General features: G+C 37.7%; 2 protein-coding genes across 5 annotated transcripts; both read left to right on the top strand.

Annotated features, from left to right (window-relative positions):
* The first annotated feature begins 504 nt into the window (after positions 1-504).
* On the top strand, positions 505-12037 carry LOC109091484 (myosin heavy chain, fast skeletal muscle-like). The gene is made up of 40 exons (XM_042758597.1): positions 505-1246; positions 1583-1795; positions 1891-2034; positions 2113-2269; positions 2387-2414; positions 2507-2618; positions 2752-2844; positions 2940-3003; positions 3091-3189; positions 3343-3446; positions 3586-3724; positions 3845-3963; positions 4077-4226; positions 4308-4478; positions 4596-4902; positions 5043-5113; positions 5210-5297; positions 5431-5548; positions 5951-6074; positions 6156-6292; positions 6373-6628; positions 6735-6977; positions 7060-7236; positions 7377-7522; positions 7625-7715; positions 7793-8182; positions 8274-8400; positions 8497-8615; positions 8700-8896; positions 8979-9162; positions 9256-9421; positions 9537-9661; positions 9744-10052; positions 10137-10340; positions 10427-10552; positions 10679-10849; positions 11209-11313; positions 11391-11486; positions 11573-11704; positions 11889-12037. Exons 2-40 carry the CDS (start codon positions 1592-1594, stop codon positions 11907-11909), a joined length of 5814 nt encoding a protein of 1937 aa, XP_042614531.1. The 5' UTR covers positions 505-1246; positions 1583-1591; the 3' UTR covers positions 11910-12037.
* Positions 12038-13706: 1669 nt separating this feature from the next.
* On the top strand, positions 13707-19915 carry LOC109091487 (transmembrane prolyl 4-hydroxylase-like). 4 transcript variants are annotated; one of them, XM_042758623.1, is made up of 10 exons: positions 13707-14043; positions 14306-14671; positions 14763-14844; positions 16040-16230; positions 16391-16487; positions 16647-16809; positions 16930-17115; positions 17308-17398; positions 17521-17644; positions 18486-19915. In XM_042758623.1, the coding sequence occupies exons 2-10, from the start codon at positions 14315-14317 to the stop codon at positions 18704-18706; spliced, it is 1512 nt and encodes a 503-aa protein (XP_042614557.1). In that variant the 5' UTR covers positions 13707-14043; positions 14306-14314; the 3' UTR covers positions 18707-19915. The 4 variants fall into 4 exon arrangements, 3 of the variants coding, with proteins under 3 accessions (XP_042614557.1, XP_042614556.1, XP_042614555.1); XM_042758622.1 differs by having other exon boundaries at positions 13707-14671; positions 18486-18720; positions 19049-19915; XR_006160279.1 differs by having other exon boundaries at positions 13708-14671; positions 18486-18763; positions 18794-19915.
* The last annotated feature ends 579 nt before the right edge of the window (positions 19916-20494 follow it).

Raw genomic sequence — 20494 nt, 5'->3', positions numbered from 1 at the left:
TACTTTAAATCAAATCTCATGTTACACTTAGCCAAACAGAGGAGGACCATCAGACTAAAGAGGTCCTGATCCACTATTTTAAATGAATAATGAACACTATTCACAAGTGAATAAAAGGTCTTGCATACATTCTTCCAGAACTCTCTGTGTGGAAAGGCCCAGCTATTAGCACACAATGACACAAGTTGGCTTTTGACATCAAGGATTTTGTCACCACCTTGGACTTTGTTTCATCCCCAGGAGAGGCCTGGTGAGCCTCAGCTGTTCTTGGCAAGAAAAGGCATGGTCTTTTGGCATCCCTGCTTGTTTCTTGAAGGGCCAGAAGTATACCAATCTGGTTTCTTTGTAACGTTAAATTTGTAAGGCTCCTGCAACTTTATACCAATGACATTTAAAGTCTTCTCAACAACGAGGTGGATTACTTATTATTGCCAGACATTCATAAGAAGGATTTATGACTGAGGGTTAGTTGCACTGACTTCCGCATTGTGGTTATTAATTTGCTCTCCTTATTTGTACCAATTGAATTCTTTCAGTTAAAAAGTAAAATGTATTATACTTGTAGGTTCATGACTCAGGACTCTTGGAATAATAGTTTTGTTTTCTCACTTGATTAATTTTTGTGCATACTGTAACAATGCAAATTCTGACCAATAGAGACAAGTAGTTCAAAACAGAGATTTACATTTAAACACTTAAAATGGGCTAAAAAAAAAAAGAAAAAAGAAAAAAAGCTCTCCACATTTCTGTACTGGACAATAACATTTTAAAGAGATAAAACCCATCCTGGAACTCCTTCTCATTTCAAGAGATAAAAATAATACAGTGATGCTGCTGAAGGGGTCAAATAGGAATGAGCATACAGGACTCATGACCTAAAATGAGATGCTGAAATGTGCTGACAGGACACTTGCGCCTCTGTATAAAACAGGGCTTTCCTGACTCCTCCTTGGGCTCACAGCTAGACGGCTAAGGTGAGTGTTTGAACGCTAAGCCACAAAGTAGATGGTTTCTCTACGCACAATTCTGCTTTTTCTTTTTAACTTTTCACAAACAGGGATATTTTAGGCTTTTTATTACAAATGACAACATTGTGCTCCTCAGTGAATTATTTTTCCCTTAACTACTTATTTTATCATTTGGGCAAGTTTCAGCTGACAACGAATGCCTTGTTTTTGTTTACAGTACACAGAGGTGGTGAATTACAACATCAACATCAAGTCCTAAGAGTTGGTGCAATACAAAGGTAAACACAGAGCATCTTTTAAATGAACTGTAAATGTTAACAATGTGACATATTGATATTTTTTAAGTTGCTTGTGACAATTCATGCATATCTTTCTGCTCGTTAACAAGGTATTGTCATTCTCAACCACCATCCCCCAAATATGAAGTTTTATTAGTATATATATGATTCAATGCTGTAGAATTTTTGGTTTTGGGTTAATTCACCAAGTACATAAAGTACTGGGTTATTTTACACTTTAATCTAATGTTAAAGGATAATATCACACATACATAAACGTAAATGTTCCTTTGAATATAACCTGCATTACAAAAAGTATTGGTTTTTTTTTTTTAGAGTGCCACCATGAGTGTGGAACCGGATATGGAGTGTTTTGGCACTGCGGCCATCTACCTCCGCAAGCCAGAGAAGGAACGACTGGAAGCTCAAAATAAGCCATTTGATGCCAAAACGGCCTATTTTGTCACTGAACCCAAGGAGATGTACCTCAAAGGGGTCCTCAAGAGTCGGGAAGGTGGCAAAGTAACAGTGCAAACTCTGTGCGGCAAAGTGGGTATAAGAGATACTTAGATAAAATTTGCCAAATAAATTTTACATCCATAGGCATTGCTTCTTTGATGACTGTAAAATGACACTCCCTCCAGACCCTCACAGTGAAGGAGGATGACATTTTTCCAATGAATCCCCCCAAGTTCGATAAGATCGAGGACATGGCCATGATGACCCACCTCAATGAAGCCACTGTGCTGTACAACCTCAAAGAGCGTTATGCAGCATGGATGATCTACGTAAGTAATAAAATGAACAGAACTTCATACTTCAAATGCATTATGCTGTTTTAGTTAAGCTAAAATCCTCTTTTGCAGACCTACTCCGGGTTGTTCTGTGTCACTGTGAACCCCTATAAGTGGCTCCCAGTGTATGATGCTAAAGTTGTGGCAGGCTACAGAGGCAAAAAAAGAGTTGAAGCCCCACCTCACATCTTCTCCATCTCTGACAATGCCTATCAGTTCATGCTCACTGGTACGAAAAAATAAAGTTTATGGCTGAAGTTCAGCGGCTAAGATTGTTAAAAGTTCTGTTTTAAAAAATGCTAACTGTGCTAGTATTAGAATGTAAAAAATTACTTTCTCTTTGTAGATCGTGAGAATCAGTCTATCCTGATTACGTAAGTATTTTGAAATGCAAAAGCATTACTGTGTGATAAGCAGAAACTGTGAAGTCTGATGCATAGTATAATATCTTGGACCATATTTTCAGTGGAGAATCCGGTGCAGGAAAGACTGTGAACACCAAACGTGTCATCCAGTACTTTGCAACAATTGCTGTATCTGGACAGAAGAAGACAGATGCCACTCCTGGAAAAATGCAGGTATCTATGCTATTTGTTTGCCAATATGATAATGAGGATGGAATTATTAGATTTTATGGTTACAACATCAATTGAAAACAAGCAGTAGGACACTTATTTGACTGGCATATCTAACACATTATGTGCCCATCAGGGGTCACTTGAAGATCAAATCATTGCAGCAAACCCCTTGCTGGAAGCCTATGGAAATGCCAAGACTGTGAGGAATGACAACTCTTCCCGCTTTGTATGTATGGTTTTCTGTGTGTTTTGATTCTGTAATGGAATTTTTTATAAATATTTTCATGATAAAAATTTATTTTCTACCTTTAAATTCTTCAGGGTAAATTCATCCGAATTCATTTTGGCACAACTGGAAAACTGGCCTCAGCTGACATTGAAACTTGTGAGTCCTTCATTCTTTTAGATTTCAACTGACTGATTTTATGAACATTCTTTTTATTTCTCTGGTAATCATGTTACTGATCCATAGATCTGCTGGAAAAGTCCAGAGTAACTTTCCAGTTGTCTGCTGAGAGGAGCTACCACATCTTCTACCAGCTCTGCACTGGCCATAAGCCAGAACTGCTGGGTAAGAAACTGTACATTATTGCATTAAGATCATATTTTGCAATATTTAGTGTGAATTTAATATAATTCTTCTAAAGAATGCAAGAACAGATACTATGAGCATTCAATCTTTGAAGTAGTATTAAGTCTTTCTTTCTTGACATTCCTTTTGTAGAGTCTCTTCTGATCACAACGAACCCATTCGACTATCCCATGATCAGCCACGGGGAGATCACAGTCAAGAGCATTGATGATGTGGAAGAGTTCATTGCAACTGATGTAAGCAGAAATCAGCTTGTCAAGTAATTTACATAAAAAGCCTATTTCGTAATTGCAATGCATAATCAGCAACAAAGACTTTAAAATTATTATGTCCTAATCAAATGACAACAGACACGTGATTGTCTCTGACTTGCAGACAGCCATTGATATCCTGGGCTTTACTGCTGATGAGAAAATAAGCATCTACAAGCTGACAGGAGCTGTGATGCATCATGGGAACATGAAGTTCAAGCAGAAGCAGAGGGAAGAGCAGGCAGAGCCTGATGGAACGGAGGGTGCGAATTCAGTCTAAATTCAGCTGTAGAAACATTCATACAGTATATGGTTACAATATGGATGGAAATATATATTATTTTTAATAATATATCAATCATTTACTTGAAATATTTTTCCAGTGGCTGATAAAATCGCTTACCTTATGGGACTGAACTCTGCGGACATGCTGAAAGCTTTGTGTTATCCCAGAGTGAAGGTCGGGAATGAATTTGTGACCAAAGGTCAAACTGTTCCTCAGGTGTGTGCATTTAAAAATATATTATTTAGAATAGCATTCGCTGAATTTTAATGAATAGGCTGTTTTTTAAACAATGAAATGGTATAAAATGGCATTCTTTTTTTCTAAATAAGGTGAATAATGCAGCCATGGCTCTGTGCAAGTCAGTCTATGAGAAAATGTTCTTGTGGATGGTTGTCCGAATCAATGAGATGCTGGAAACCAAACAGCCAAGACAATTCTTCATCGGAGTGCTTGACATTGCTGGGTTTGAAATCTTTGATGTAAGTTAACAAGATAAAAATTATGAATCTGATGCTTTAGATTCTTGGTTCTGAGACTGAAATATTTTATGTTCACTACAGTACAATAGCCTGGAGCAGCTGTGCATTAATTTCACAAACGAGAAACTGCAACAGTTTTTCAACCACCACATGTTTGTGCTGGAACAAGAGGAATACAAGAAAGAAGGTATTGAGTGGGAGTTCATTGACTTCGGTATGGACTTGGCTGCTTGCATTGAGCTTATTGAGAAGGTAACAAATTTCAACTTTAGGACATAGTGTTTTTCTTTTAGCATATCTGCTTTGTTTTGCTTTGATTCCTTTTCTTATCTTAAGAAAATTTGCCTGTATTTTTTTTCTTTCTTGCAGCCAATGGGTATTTTCTCCATCCTCGAGGAGGAGTGTATGTTCCCTAAGGCAACAGACACAACCTTCAAGAACAAGCTGCATGACCAGCATCTTGGTAAAAGTGCATGCTTCCAGAAGCCCAAACTTGTCAAAGGCAAGCCTGAGGCCCACTTCTCCTTGGTGCACTATGCTGGAACTGTGAATTACAACATCACAGGCTGGCTGGATAAGAACAAGGACCCTCTAAACGACTCTGTCACTCAGCTGTACCAGAAATCTGCAATGAAACTGTTGGCTCACCTGTATCCTGCTCATGCTTCTGCTGAAGGTCTGCCATACCAATTCATACATTTATGATTGAACCATTAGGATGCAAATATGAAAACTGAGTTCTGTCAACAAAAATATTTATTTCTGTACTTGGCATTATTTACCAGAGAGTTCTTTACTATACTTCTTAATCAACAGCTGAATCTGGTGGCAGAAAGGGTGGGAAAAAGAAGGGCGGCTCCTTCCAGACTGTGTCTGCTCTGTTCCGGGTAATTATGTGGTTTCATTTTACTCCTTAATATTTTATCATATTTTTATTAAGGGGTACTGGGTGATAGCTTGTCTGTTTATTCTTCAACCTTCAGGAGAACTTGGGCAAACTGATGACCAACCTGAGAAGCACTCATCCTCATTTTGTCCGTTGCTTGATTCCAAATGAATCAAAGACTCCAGGTCAATCATTTTTCCATTAGTTACAGTACAGAAAAGCATGCAATATATTTAAAGGAGTGATTCTGTGTTAAAATGAACATGAGCGTCTTTTATAAAAACAATAATCAAGTTTATTTAACTCTTTTTATTTTAGGTCTAATGGAGAACCCTCTGGTCATCCACCAGTTGCGCTGTAACGGTGTACTGGAAGGAATTAGAATTTGCAGAAAAGGTTTCCCAAGCAGAATCCTCTATGCTGACTTTAAGCAGAGGTAATTTATGTACATTATGTATAAATATGTTTTTAAAAAAATTGTTCTCCGCCTTGTTGTAATGTTGATGAATATAGATTTTTCTAAGTGAGGGGGACGTACCCACAGCTAGTAATTTGCATGAAACAAGCGTGCTTTCTCTCGCACACATATATGCTTCTCTTGCGTGGCCAACAAGATCTTATAAATGCAGAATAAATGGAAATGCACATACATAGCTTTTACACACAAAAACATGTACACAAGATTAGTGAGTGAGACCGGTGTCCTCTCTTAGTACTTCATGTATGTACCATCCTGGTGCAAATTTCAACTTAGTATGATTCTGAAACCACATTATTGAATTAATTCAAGGTAAATAATGTCATATTTTGAATTACTTACTTACTTACTTTTCTTTAGATACAAAGTATTGAATGCAAGTGTCATCCCTGAGGGTCAGTTCATTGACAATAAGAAGGCTTCAGAGAAGCTCCTTACCTCCATTGATGTGGATCATACCCAGTACAAGTTTGGACACACCAAGGTTAGGATGTTTACAAGACTCTATAATCACTGTTGATAATACAGCTGCCATTAACCAGGTGAAAACCAAACCAAATTTCAGGTGTTCTTCAAAGCTGGGCTTCTGGGCACCCTTGAGGAGATGCGAGATGAAAAACTTGTTATCCTTGTGACCATGACTCAAGCACTTTGCAGAGGCTATGTTATGAGGAAAGAGTTTGTCAAAATGATGGAGAGAAGGTTTGTTTTTGCTTAAAAATATACTTACACTTCATATTCACACACGGGATCTGACCTTTTCTTCTGATTCTATGATTCAGAGAGTCCATCTTCACCGTCCAGTACAACATCCGCTCATTCATGAATGTGAAACACTGGCCATGGATGAAGCTGTATTTTAAAATCAAGCCTCTGCTAAAGACTGCAGAGACTGAGAAGGAAATGGCAGCCATGAAAGAGAATTTTGAAAAAATGAAGGAGGATCTAGCAAAGGCACTTGCCAAGAAGAAGGAGCTGGAAGAGAAGATGGTTTCCCTCATGCAGGAGAAAAATGCCCTGCAGTTACAAGTGGCAGCTGTGAGTTTTTCCTGCTGAAAAGATCACAAATAATCAATTTATCATCATAACATAAATAAACAACTTAAAAAATAAATCTAACAACAAATGATGCTCTAATAAACAGGAAACAGAAAACCTTTCTGATGCTGAGGAGAGATGTGAAGGACTAATCAAAAGCAAGATCCAGCTTGAGTCAAACCTTAAAGAGGCAAGTGAAAGATTAGAGGATGAGGAAGAAATCAACGCTGAACTGACAGCCAAGAAGAGAAAACTAGAGGATGAGTGCTCTGAGCTGAAGAAAGACATTGATGATTTAGAGCTTACCTTAGCCAAAGTGGAGAAGGAGAAGCATGCCACTGAGAACAAGGTTAATATCTTGAGAAACAGGTTTTGGTAAACGTTCTTTTAATCAGGTTGCAGTCACTCAAATTATCCACTGTATCTCTTAGGTTAAAAACCTTACTGAAGAATTGACATCTCAAGATGAGGTTATTGCTAAGCTGACTAAGGAGAAGAAAGCCGTCCAAGAGGCACATCAACAGATTCTTGATGATCTCCAGGCAGAGGAGGACAAAGTCAACACTCTGACAAAAGCCAAAGCAAAGCTTGAGCAGCAAGTTGATGACGTGAGTTTGAAATGTAACAAATAAGTGCAAACTAGTACTTATCTGTCTAGTTATTGTTACAACAAGGAGCAGAAATCAAACATTTAAGTAATATTTTAGAGGAAAATAATGGTTACTAATCTTTCACATTTGTGAAACAGCTGGAAGGCTCTCTGGAGCAGGAGAAGAAACTCCGTATGGACCTCGAGAGAGCCAAAAGAAAGCTTGAGGGTGATTTGAAACTTGCCCAGGAATCCATAATGGACCTGGAGAATGACAAGCAACAACTAGAAGAAAGGCTGAAAAAGTGAGGAACTAATAAAACATTGTCATCCTATCCTACTTACATCATAATTCAGACCCCTTGTCCACTTTCAGAATAATTATAACATTTCTTTTCTTTTAACAGGAAGGACTTTGAGTCAAGTCAACTTCTGAGCAGGATTGAAGACGAGCAGTCTCTTGGCATTCAGCTCCAGAAGAAGATTAAAGAACTTCAGGTCACTCAAAGTGATCCTCTGATTTTATGCTTATTTCTTGTAGTTAACTGTAACTCATTAAAGTTTTGCTACCACAGGCTCGTATTGAGGAGCTGGAGGAAGAAATTGAGGCAGAACGTGCTGCTCGTGCTAAGGTCGAGAAGCAGAGATCTGATCTCTCCAGGGAACTTGAGGAGATCAGCGAGAGGCTTGAAGAAGCAGGTGGTGCCACTGTTGCCCAGATTGAGATGAACAAAAAACGTGAGGCTGAGTTCCTGAGATTACGCCGTGATCTGGAGGAGTCCACTTTGCAGCATGAAGCAACGGCTGCAGCTCTTCGTAAGAAGCAGGCTGACACTGTGGCAGAGCTGGGAGAGCAGATCGACAACCTCCAGCGTGTGAAACAGAAGCTGGAAAAAGAGAAAAGTGAGTTTAAAATGGAGATTGATGACTTGTCAAGCAGTATGGAGGCTGTTGCCAAATCAAAGGCAAGTATTAACATATTTATGAAGAATTGAATATGAAACAGCCCTGTAATTGTGTAAAAAAAAAAATCCATCAAAAAAAATTGTTTTGCAGACAAATCTTGAAAAGATGTGCCGTACACAAGAAGATCAGTTGAGTGAGTTTAAGTCAAAGCATGACGAACATGTACGCCAAATCAATGATCTAGTTGCTCAAAAGGCAAGACTTCAGGCCGAAAATGGTAAGTAGTATTTTTACAGTAGGGATAAAAAAATGGCATTCTCTATGCACACACCTATACAACACTACAGTTATTGACCATCATTAAATCTATGAGGTGAAATCGGACGTCAACTAGAAGAAAAAGAGGCTTCAGTTTCTCAGCTGACTCGAAGCAAACAGGCTTTCACTCAGCAGATTGAAGACCTGAAGAGGCAAATTGAGGAAGAAGTCAAGGTAAGGAATTAGCATTTTCTTAATTAATAACCTTATGAACTGAACCTACTGAGAAACACTGGAACATTTTTATTGTTTCAAAAGGCCAAAAATGCCCTGGCTCATGCTGTCCAGTCAGCACGACATGACTGTGATATGCTCAGAGAGCAGTACGAGGAGGAACAGGAGGCCAAATCTGAGCTCCAGCGTGGCATGTCAAAGGCCAACAGTGAAGTAGCTCAGTGGAGAACCAAATACGAGACTGATGCCATTCAGCGTACTGAAGAGCTTGAGGAAGCGAAGTAAATAAAATCACGTGTTTAAATGTTCTCACAACAAGAAATTAAGCAATAGCAATGACTAACATTTCATTGTTGCTCTTAGGAAAAAGCTTGCTCAACGTTTGCAGGATGCTGAGGAGTCCATTGAGGCTGTGAATGCCAAATGTGCCTCTTTGGAAAAGACCAAGCAGCGACTGCAAAATGAAGTTGAGGATTTCATGATTGATGTGGAGAGAGCTAATGCTTTGGCTGCCAACCTTGACAAGAAACAAAGGAACTTTGATAAGGTAAAGCAACTGCGTCTTTTGCACATTATTTCACTTACATTCAATATTGTTGTGATGCACCTCACCATAGGTATAATGTTAAATGCCATATAGGTCTTGGCAGAATGGAAGCAGAAATATGAGGAGAGCCAGGCAGAGCTGGAAGGAGCCCAGAAGGAGGCTCGTTCTCTTAGCACAGAACTTTTCAAAATGAAAAATTCTTATGAGGAGGCTTTGGACCACCTGGAGACTCTGAAGAGGGAAAACAAGAACCTTCAGCGTACGTACAATCATTCACTGCAGAATTATCAGTGATCTTTTATTTTGCTTTTTTAGATCTTCTCCAGAATAGTGTTTCAACCCACTGTTAATCATGCACCCTTTCATGTATACAGAGGAGATCTCAGATTTGACTGAGCAACTTGGTGAAACTGGAAAGACTATTCATGAGCTGGAAAAAGGAAAGAAAACTGCTGAAATAGAGAAATCTGAAATCCAGGCCGCACTTGAAGAAGCTGAGGTAATTTGGTGCTTATTTTTTTAATTGACATTATTTCCACTGTTCTAGCAAACAATTCCCTAAAAACTATCCTAAATTTCAGGCGACCCTAGAGCATCAAGAATCCAAGATTCTTCGTGTTCAGCTTGAGCTGAACCAAGTGAAAGGAGAGATTGATCGGAAACTGGCTGAGAAGGATGAGGAGATTGAACAGATCAAGCGAAACAGCCAGAGAATCATTGATTCCATGCAGACCACCCTGGATGCTGAAATCAGAAGCAGAAATGATGCTCTGAGAATCAAGAAGAAGATGGAAGGAGACCTCAATGAGATGGAGATTCAGTTGAGTCATGCAAATCGCCAGGCTTCTGAAGCTCAGAAACAGCTCAGGAACGTCCAGGGACAACTCAAGGTTTGTTCTGTTACAGCAGTGTAGCACTATATCTTGATCTGACTAATGAGATCAGAAGATCTAATTATTATTTGATTACTTTAGGATGCTCAACTCCATCTTGATGAGGCTTTACGAACACAAGAGGACTTGAAAGAGCAGGTTGCTATGGTTGAACGCAGGAATAACCTGATGCAGGCAGAGATTGAGGAGCTGAGATCTGCTCTGGAGCAGACAGATAGAGCTCGCAAAGTGGCTGAGCAGGAACTTGTGGATGCCAGTGAGCGAGTGACTCTCTTACACTCCCAAGTAAGAAGAATGATTTGTTATAAGTATTTTCTTAAGGAATAACTCATAATCAAAATAATTTTTTAACATTCTTTTAACTTCTTCAGAATACCAGTCTTATTAACACCAAGAAGAAACTGGAAGCAGACCTTGTTCAGATTCAAGGTGAGATGGAAGATGCAGTCCAGGAAGCACGCAATGCTGAAGATAAGGCAAAGAAAGCAATAACTGATGTAAGTAAGAAACTGTTCATTGATATGTTGTGTATATTTTGATGTACTTTAACTGGCTGTCGACTAGTAATTTACACATCCTTATTAGCCAAAGAAACTGAATTCGGAGTAAAATAATTATTCCAGGCTGCCATGATGGCAGAGGAGCTGAAGAAAGAGCAGGATACAAGTGCTCATCTTGAGAGGATGAAGAAGAACCTGGATGTTACAGTCAAAGACCTGCAGCACCGTCTGGATGAGGCTGAGAGTCTGGCCTTGAAGGGTGGAAAGAAGCAGCTCCAGAAACTGGAGGCCAGGGTATGTGGCTATACACATGGTACATGAAATTTTCAGAGTCTTAACATTGGCTAATTTTGCAGATGAATGATGACGTCAATATAATTAATGATTTAAAAAGTGGGTGGAGGGACTGAATTATTCAACGCACTGAAGGCCTTGAGTCGAAATGTTGATGTTTTGTCCTGCTGGTGATAAATGTAACAAAAAAAGATGTTAAAAGAAGACTATTTTTGTGAGTGTGGATCATGGTTTCATATACAAAGTAATCTAATAAACTGAGACACCAAAATAAAGTATTAAGCGACGAAAGAGTGTGGTCCCATGGTTTATCACAAGCATAAAGTCAGGAATAATTTTAATTATAATCTGTATTTCAGGTTCGTGAGCTGGAGGGCGAAGTTGAAGCAGAACAGAGACGCAATGCTGAAGCTGTGAAAGGAGTCCGCAAATATGAAAGAAAATTGAAGGAACTGACTTATCAGGTACTCCATGAAACAAACATATGTATATGTAGGTATGATAAACGGTCCAATTAAGGCATTATGTTTTTCTGACACAGACTGAGGAAGATAAGAAGAATATTATCAGACTGCAAGACCTTGTGGACAAACTTCAACTGAAAGTCAAGTCCTACAAGAGACAGAGTGAAGATGCTGTGAGTAATTTTAAAGTTTGAAGAGTGGTACACTACAAAAATATTCTGGATATGATAAACCTAAACAAGTGTTATTTCATTGTCAGGAGGAACAGGCCAACACTCACCTGACCAGGTTCAGAAAGGTGCAGCATGAGCTGGAGGAAGCTCAGGAGAGAGCTGACATCGCTGAGTCCCAGGTCAACAAGCTGAGAGCTAAAAGCCGTGAATTCGGGAGGGTAAATATCACACTTTTATTTATTACATTACTTGTGCACAAGCATTTTGTTATTCATAAACAAAATTTTGTGCATAAGCATTTTAAACAAAATCTACAACATGAAACATTATTAAAAAGTACAATATTATGCACATTTTGATAATGCTTAAGTTTTTAATTATTCATTTTTAATTTGTGTACAGGGTAAAGAGGCTGAGGAATGAACCCTCTGAGAAAGAGAGTGGGCAGAGAAACAAGAACTCATATAATATGAAATCCTTGTAAAATGTCCACAGAAACCAGTAACTAATAAAAAAGCTCATCTGAAGTGTATTTGTGTTTTGTTTAATTCAATATTTGGTTACATTTGTATAGCTTTAATGGTATTTCAAACATTTTTTTTAAAAAAAAACATTGGTTACATCTGTATCTATGTGTGTGTTCATCTGACTAAAAAAAAAAAATTGCTAGTTCTACATAATTCCAATAAAATGTGTTTTTGCCCAATAGATACGTGGGAATACAAATACCTTGGTCATAGCACATCCCAACTTTATGCTTAATGGAAAAATGCACTGAAAGACATGTATAATTCTTCTATAGAAAAACTTACTGAGAAAAACTGCACAGCTATGATAGAAATAGCCATTACTTACCTTAACGCCATATTAACATCCAGCAAATGACTCACATAATCCACAAGCCACATCGACAGAATCTGTCAGAAGGACTTCAAAAGGTTGCACTATTAGAAAAGAAACACCATTTCTGGGGAACCCTAAGCAAGCAAAGTTATATTTTATTTTACTTTTATTATATTATGACCACCAGGGGTTGCTATGCGCTACTCGCTCTAAGCTGCAGTACAACCACGATTCGGTTCTTTCGAGCAGTTCATTTCAAATAAAAGGTTAAAAAATGATTCTCCGATTCTTTTACGCGATGGACGTCACGTAGTCCCGTTTTTCCATTTTGCTATCAAATAATTACTTTACATTACTCGGTTTTTGTACATTCTAAAAATACTTGTTGAACCAAGTTTTTATGCGTGTTAAGATTTCTGAAATGAAAACTGGGGACATGTCCTTGTTCAGTGGCCAAAATATTATTGAAATCTCAACTTAAAAAAAAAAAAACGGGGACAATAAGTTTTTATATGTTTTTGTTTTTAAATTGTTGAAGGTTCCATATACTATATTATATTTAATAATGTTTGAGGAATAGGCTGACCCTAGTTTAATACAATTGACCAAAAATCACACTATGAAAGATAAATAGTAACTATTGCCAAAAAAAAAAAAAAAAAAACAGTATAAACAATATTATAACAAAATTATGAATTATAACAATACATATGACAATAAATGATAAATAAAACTGCATTTAACAAAATATTTCTAATATTTTCTGTTCTTAACTGTATTTAACATTTTCATTTTCACGAACTGTGAGTATATGGTAATTACAACTTTTTAAATGTCATTTAAGGTTATATTTTTGCTAATTCATATCGGACGGATGCATATTGTGACGGATTTTTTAAGGGAATGTTTGATATTGTGTGCAAAACAATCCCACACCCTTTCGTGCCTTTCTTATAAAGTGTAGCCTATATGTGACTTCCTTGAAACCGATAACGATATCTCTATTGATAATTGATGACAGCGCTCTACTATTGTCTCGATTCAGTTTTGAACGTGATGTAAAACGGGAACAGCTCCAGTCAAGGACAGGACACCAAAAACCGGGACTGTCCCCGAAAAATGGGGTCGTCAGGTCACCCTAGAATAAATCCATTTGTAAACATATTTCTAGTATTTTGTAACATTCTGCTATTCCACTAATTCTATTTTCACCCTATTAGTCAAAATAGTCACCGTTCACTCCAAATATTCTTACTAACTCACTCATTTAAAAATCGTCAATCGCTCAGTCCGATTCATCGAAGGATCGTTCGGATCAGTTTGTGGTCCGTGTTCGTGTTCAACCGACTCCTTCAAAAGATTCGATTCCAAAGAACGGCTCTTTCAACAATCGGACGTCGCTACCGTGGGACCTGAACAGTGCTGCAGGAGGATGCAGCAGTTGTCAGGGAATGGCGTCCCTCGAAAGTCCAGTCAGCTGTACGTTCACTTCGAGATGCACAACTAAGGAACCTGACAGATAAATTCTAAGCTGGCTCTACAAGACACTCACAACGGGGTTTTGAGGAGAATGAATTCAAAATGCTGCTTCGCCGCTCGCAGGATAGCCTACTAGAAGCTGCGCAGTTGCTATAATCACGCGTCTCGATGTAAACAAGAGAGTGAATGTTGACAACTGAAGTGCTGAGTAAGCTACAGAGTGTAAAAGCCGGAGGTACGCGTACACTGACGAAAAGAAATCTTACGAAAATGTCTTTATACGCAGTTTAAATGCGCTGGTGTTATCGAGTAAAGTTATATTTCGCTATCTGTTCGTGTGGTTAATAAGCTTGTTACAAAAGTAGCCTTTTAGCAGGTTAGCCAGTCAGCTACTCTTCTGGGTGACGTCTGTTTTAATGCGGGTTTTTTCTACCTGTCAGATAACATGGCTTGTATAATAATATTGAGAACAGGTTAAAATAGTGTATTTTAAACAGATCAGTAAAATGATGGAACCCCAGGACAATATTGAGGAGGATGACACCGCATCATCATCATCATCATCATCATCATCACCGCCACCGCGAGCTCTGCCCCGTCAGCGCGCGTCTCTGCAGAAGAGCAGCGTGTGTTCTCGCTCCTACTTCATGGTGGTGATGGTTTTCTTCCACGTTTATATAATCAATGTCATTGCACTTCTGCTCTATGTTCATTATAATAACGGCTCTAACGCGATAACGGCAAACCGGGATTTTGCAAGCAGAGACAGCAGTCATAAAGTTACTGGACCGTCAGATCCCCAGACCCCAGCAGACTCGGGCTTTCCTCGAAATATGTATCTCCCTCGCATTGAAGGAATACGGGTAAAGAGTATAAGATGATTTGGGGCTCTGTGAGTATTGTCATATTCTTAGGTCTTACAAAAATTACAAAGTCTTTTTTCATTTTTTTTAGGTGGGCCATGTCCAAAAAGTGTCACTGGTGCCAGGGAAAGTCCATGAAATGAAGACACTTAGTCTAAAGCCCCTTCTGTTTGGTAAGGACAAGTTGATGTATTTAAGGGTGCCAAACTCTGTTCCTGGAGGGCCACAGCCCTGAAGAGTTTAGTTCCAACCCTGCTCCGACACACATACCATGTAGTTTTCAAATAATGATTAGATTAGCTGGATCAGATTTGTTTAATTATGGTTATATCTAAACTCTGCAGGGCTGCGGCCCTCCAGGAACTGAGGAACCCCTGCTATAAAGGAATAGTTCACCAAAAAATAAAAAATGTTGTTCATAAACATGATTTTCTTTTCATGAAACACACAAAAGGTGATATTTAGCAGATTGTCTTTTTCGTACAGCAATAATAAGGGGCTACTGAAAGGAAAAGAAAGTGCCAAAAAGTTGTCCACACTTGTACAACTGGTGAGCGGTTATCCTAATATGGCTAGCGACCACTTATCTCCTTTCCAGCCAAATCAGTTATAACTATTGGATGAACATTATATTACCTAACTGATTTGAATGCTAAAGGCCTGTTCACATCAAGAACAATAACTTCAATAAAGATAACTATAGCTCTTTAAGATCAGTTGGATTCTGATTGGCTGTCGTTGTTTATATCGATCATTAAGTGGAAAAAAAATTCTGAGAATGATTCCAATGATGTTGCTTCTCTGTGTTGGTTAACGCTGTTGTGTGGACTTCGATATTTAGAATTTAATCGAATATAATATAATAGACTTTTAAAGTTATATTTGTCCATAGTTACTCTTAACTCTAATGATAACTGTTTTAATAATCATTTAAATTCTAAGAGAACAGTTCACACAACAGTTATAATGATAACAACAGAAACTTCATCTTTGGAATATTTGTTCAGAGTGATATTTCCAGTTGATTAATTATAAAAACATCGACAGCTAATGAAAAGTGCTTGAGCATTTAATGCAGCAGGCGACATAACCACAGTGCATGCTTATAATAAACTTAATGTATATTGTCCATTGGTGTGGATTTTAGTAATACAAATATTTCCTCAACAATTCTTTATATGAACACAAACATGAATTAGAGGCTTTGAGGTCATTTTTTATTTTTGGGTAACCTGCTGAAATGAAAAGTTCAGTCTTTTTGTTAGGGCATGCATTGTTTCCTGTCTAAGTGGTTTTGTGTGTTTGTGTTTGTTGATTCATTCATTTGTGTGAAACGTTGTGGCCATGTTTGTGTTTGCGTTGCTGCAGAGATCCCTGAGTTTCTGTCAGAGGAGGAGTGTGGTGTAGTTGTGCGTCTGGCTCAGCTGAAGGGTTTGATGGAGAGTCAGGTCATGGTGCCTGAAGGTCAAGAGGAACTTAATCAACAGCTCAACCTCAGTCCAGAGGAAATCTTCAATTTTCTTGACCTAAACCAAGATGGCCAGCTGCAACCACATGAGGTCTGTTGGCAGTTGTCAATGTTTGTTGAGCCTTGGTTTTGCAGTTTGGCAATGCTGAGAAAATGTAATGTGTCGATATATCTTGTGTTTATCTCTGTTTGTGTTTGTTCATTTACTTTATGTGTAATCTGTAAATTGACTGCCATATTTTCTGGTGTAGATATTGACACACTCTCGAGTGAGAGATGGAATCTGGTTAACTTCTGAGAACCTTAAGGAAATCTATGATGGCCTAAAGGTTGATCAGGATGGAAATGGTAAAGACCGAAGCTGAAGATCTTATTTGAACATTACAGCTTAACGGCAGATATCCGATAAAAGGACCCTCAGAGGATACAACTATCATAGATCACCAAATACTTGCTAAATCTGAGTACCCATATGTATGTTTTGAGTATATGTCTCTTTGGACGCAGGTCTTTTGAGTTTAGAGGAGTTCGGCCGTCTCAAAAGTGATGCCTTTCAGCGTTTTCTGCTACAGCGTGGGGTGGAGAGGAGCCAGCTGGTGAGGAACAGCAGACACACCTGGCTCTACCAGGGACAGGGAGCACATCAGGTTCTTCAAGACCTCCGCAAGAGGTGTCCACCACTCACCTTATCTGCTCTCCTATTATACAGCTTCTCAATATCTGCCTGTGCTTTTTTAATGTCATTTCTTCTTGGTTTGTATTAATGCTTTATCTCTTTCTGTCTTTCAAGAGTCACTCATTTAACACGACTACCATCCTCACTGGTGGAGTTAAGTGAACCTCTACAAGTGGTGCGTTACGAGCAGGGCGGCCATTACCACGCTCATCATGACAGTGGGCCAGTGTACCCTGAAACAACCTGCACACATACTCTCCTCGCCGCCAATACCACCTCCCCATTCCAGACATCCTGCAGGTAAGCCAAAGAGATTAAGCTTGATATTTTATAATGTTTAATCATACAATATGATAAATAATATATAAGCATTATCACACAAGTGGAAATTTATTTAGAATAACAGCATGATTACGAGTCTGATATTGTTCAGTCAATTAAATGACATTTTTTCCCCCTTAAGTTCATAGTATTTGTGGGGGTTTTTTGCAGGTACATCACAGTTCTGTTTTACCTTAATAATGTAGAAGAAGGTGGGGAGACTACCTTTCCAGTGGCAGATAATAGGACTTATGAAGAAGCGGTGTGTCCTATTGAATAAAACATCTTTGCATGTGTATTTGTGAGTCAAACGCAATAATTTTGCCCAATTTTACGCATATGCCACAACCATTAATTGGATCCATGTATCCATGTGTTTCCCAGTCACTAATACAGAATGATGTGGATCTGTTGGACACCAGGAAACATTGTGATAAAGGCAACCTGAGAGTGAAGCCCATTAAGGGAACGGCAGTTTTCTGGTACAACTATCTCTCTGATGGTAGAGGTACTGAAGATAACTTATCTGCTATTTTGTAATGCATTGTTTTATTGGTACTAAATTATTACAAATCATTTTAAGTAACTGAAGTAAAGCTGAAATAAAATATAAATATTCAATGAGAAACAATGAAAATTAGAAATAAGCTGAAGTACTAAAATTACTAAAACTATTGAAAGCAAAGCTATATAGAAATATTTAATAAATAGTTAATAAAAAATGGCAAAAGCACATAAAAAAAAGTAAATTCCAAAAATAAAAGCGAATTCAAAATATTTATAAATATTATAATGGTATATAAATAATACTAAAATAACACTGTTTTGGAATAAAGTTAAGTGAAACATAATGATAGTGTAATATCAGTGTGTCGTTAGTTATCCATAAATGCTATCTGCCTAATCATTGTTTGATACAAAACATCATGCTTTGATATAAAAATATAAAAAAGTTTCTGAAAGGTGTTGCTCAGCTAAACTGAATGTTTGAATTTGGGATAAATAACAAACTTGTAGTACTGTAGATACAGTAGTTGAGAAGCATGACTTTGAATTTAACATTTTTTTTACCATTATCCAGTGAAAAGTTTAACTGGAATATTTATTTAAATTTCAGAATGTCTTAGTTCCCCTTTTCTTTAATGATAGCAGCATTCAAGCTGGAATGAACTCCACAACTTTGTTCAAAATCTATAAATCCATCTCCAACATGATTTCAGGAAGATCCAGAGAGCATTTTGTGGTGTTACATTTGGTCATAAATTTGTTTACATGTCACTTTTGATTGAACCCATGTTAAGAAGTTACTGTATCTAGAAAATGTTGTTCATTATCTTGTTGTACTGTAGGTTGGGTTGGTGAACAGGATGAGTATTCTCTTCATGGTGGCTGTGTGGTGACACGAGGGACTAAGTGGGTTGCCAATAATTGGATCAATGTCGATCCAGATTACCAGCGGCAGGCACGCTACCAACAGTTTGTTTCTCAACAGCAAGAGACACAAGAGCAAGAAGAACTCATTTCAGAACTGAACTCAGACCAGCACGTAGAAATACACCAAGACCTGTAAACGCATACATCCAGGTACAACAATGCACATATATGCACATTCACCTTCTGTGTTGCTATATATATATATATATATATATATATATATATATATATATATATATATATATATAGTCACCCACTTCCTCTTTCACATAAACATCCAGACACACAGTACATTACCAGTAGAAAATCACTATACACACAGTCATGCCTCTGCATCACTCATACACTCTGAAGCACTGACCTCATACCAACAAACACAAAAATACACTTTGCACTGTATGTTTGGTTCGCTCTTCCCTACATACACACAAATGCACACTATAGAATTGTAGCCCTACCAACATTTCCTCATTTTCAGAATTTAATGAGCTTTACTCAACCTCCAGCAGTCCCAGTGTCGGAGCTGGAACTTTTTTTTCTTGGGTTGGATTCAGGGATAAGCAGCCTGAGCTTTATGCAATTGTGAAAGACAATGCTACTGTTCCTAATGTAGATATTTGAAGGCATTATTATTTATTTTTTTCATGGGAATGCAGCCATATTCGGCAACTGTGTTTACATACAGAATGACACTCTACTGTACCTTCCAAAGGCCGTACACACTGCAGAGATTCATTAATGCAGTGATAGTAAATAGAAGTGCATACGAGATGTGTATCTCTTCCCTGTATGTTTTGTCTAGCAATTTTAGCAAATAAACCACTGTCAGTGCTAAAGCAACTTCACAATTGCTGGAGGATGTAGTGTGTGTACTGGCCAAAGAGTGTGGGAAAAAAAAAATTATGTTATTGCTTTCTGCTGAAGTGACACTTAAACTGACATCTAAATCACCAAACACTTGAGGAAAGTTATTTGCAGGGACACTCAGTAGTGACTTTTTCTGTCAATGGACTACAGGTTAGTTTTAATCATAACTATTAACAAAAAATGATTAAGAGTTTTAACCTATGTAACATCTTGTCAGCCTCCATCTCTGCCAGAATGTTTCTTACACTTGTTCTCTCAGATATTCCTGAAAAGAAGCATGTAAAACTTGCACAATCTTGTATGATTCATTTGGATTTCAGTAATTTATTTTGTAATGTTTTCTTTGTAAATTGCAGTGCATCCAAAGATTGACTGAAGTTAACTTATTTTATTTATTTGTTGGAATTGAATCACATTGTTGCTGTTAAAATGCACAGAAACACTTTGTCAAATAAATTATTAAAATGACAAAAAAAAAGACTTGCATTTTCTATTTTAACATTTGACATTTTGCAAACAGATTCTCATAAAATGTTGTGGGTATAATTCACAAAAGAAGTTATCAGTATATTTTATTCCTTTACAAGTAAACTAAAACCAAAAAATACAATACAAACACAAACATATTAAATATATTTGAAAGCCTATGTTTCATAATCAAATGGGAAAAAAGTAACAGACATGTTTCATTAGTGTCAACTCCTGAGCCAAATTCTATTTGAAACTTCATGGAGAGTTTTAGTTTTTTTATATAGCTTGAATAAAATCACAACAGCTTGTAGAACAAGAAGAAGAAATTAGACGGTTCAGGTGTGTTTGATTAGGCCCTCCAGGACTGAGTTTGGACACCCCTGCTCTATGTGAAAGTGATATTAATGAGTGCATATATTGTTGATCCAACTACAAACAACTTCCTGATGTTTGAGACAATACAGAACTGCATCATGCACAGTATCAAAGACATTAGTGATGACATCAGAGAAGAAGCCGCCACATTCAAGCTGTTCCACCACCAGTGCTTGGGTAAAAACAGAGAATCTGTCTTTGACTGAATAAA

This window comes from Cyprinus carpio, chromosome A6, assembly GCF_018340385.1.
Source record: "Cyprinus carpio isolate SPL01 chromosome A6, ASM1834038v1, whole genome shotgun sequence".
In the NCBI taxonomy this organism is placed as follows: domain Eukaryota; kingdom Metazoa; phylum Chordata; class Actinopteri; order Cypriniformes; family Cyprinidae; genus Cyprinus; species Cyprinus carpio.
Note: the sequence above shows the minus strand (reverse complement) of the source record. Positions and strands in the feature narration are given on the sequence as shown.

Coding starts and splice junctions, on each gene's coding strand:
- LOC109091487 (XM_042758623.1), top strand. CDS start 14,315: ATGATGGAACCCCAGGACAATATTGAGGAGGATGACACCGCATCATCA. Junction 17,116..17,307: donor CCATTCCAGACATCCTGCAG/GTAAGCCAAAGA, acceptor GGTTTTTTGCAG/GTACATCACAGTTCTGTTTT. Junction 17,399..17,520: donor ATAGGACTTATGAAGAAGCG/GTGTGTCCTATT, acceptor TGTGTTTCCCAG/TCACTAATACAGAATGATGT.
- LOC109091484 (XM_042758597.1), top strand. CDS start 1,592: ATGAGTGTGGAACCGGATATGGAGTGTTTTGGCACTGCGGCCATCTAC. Junction 2,270..2,386: donor CTATCAGTTCATGCTCACTG/GTACGAAAAAAT, acceptor TTCTCTTTGTAG/ATCGTGAGAATCAGTCTATC. Junction 2,619..2,751: donor CCACTCCTGGAAAAATGCAG/GTATCTATGCTA, acceptor TGTGCCCATCAG/GGGTCACTTGAAGATCAAAT.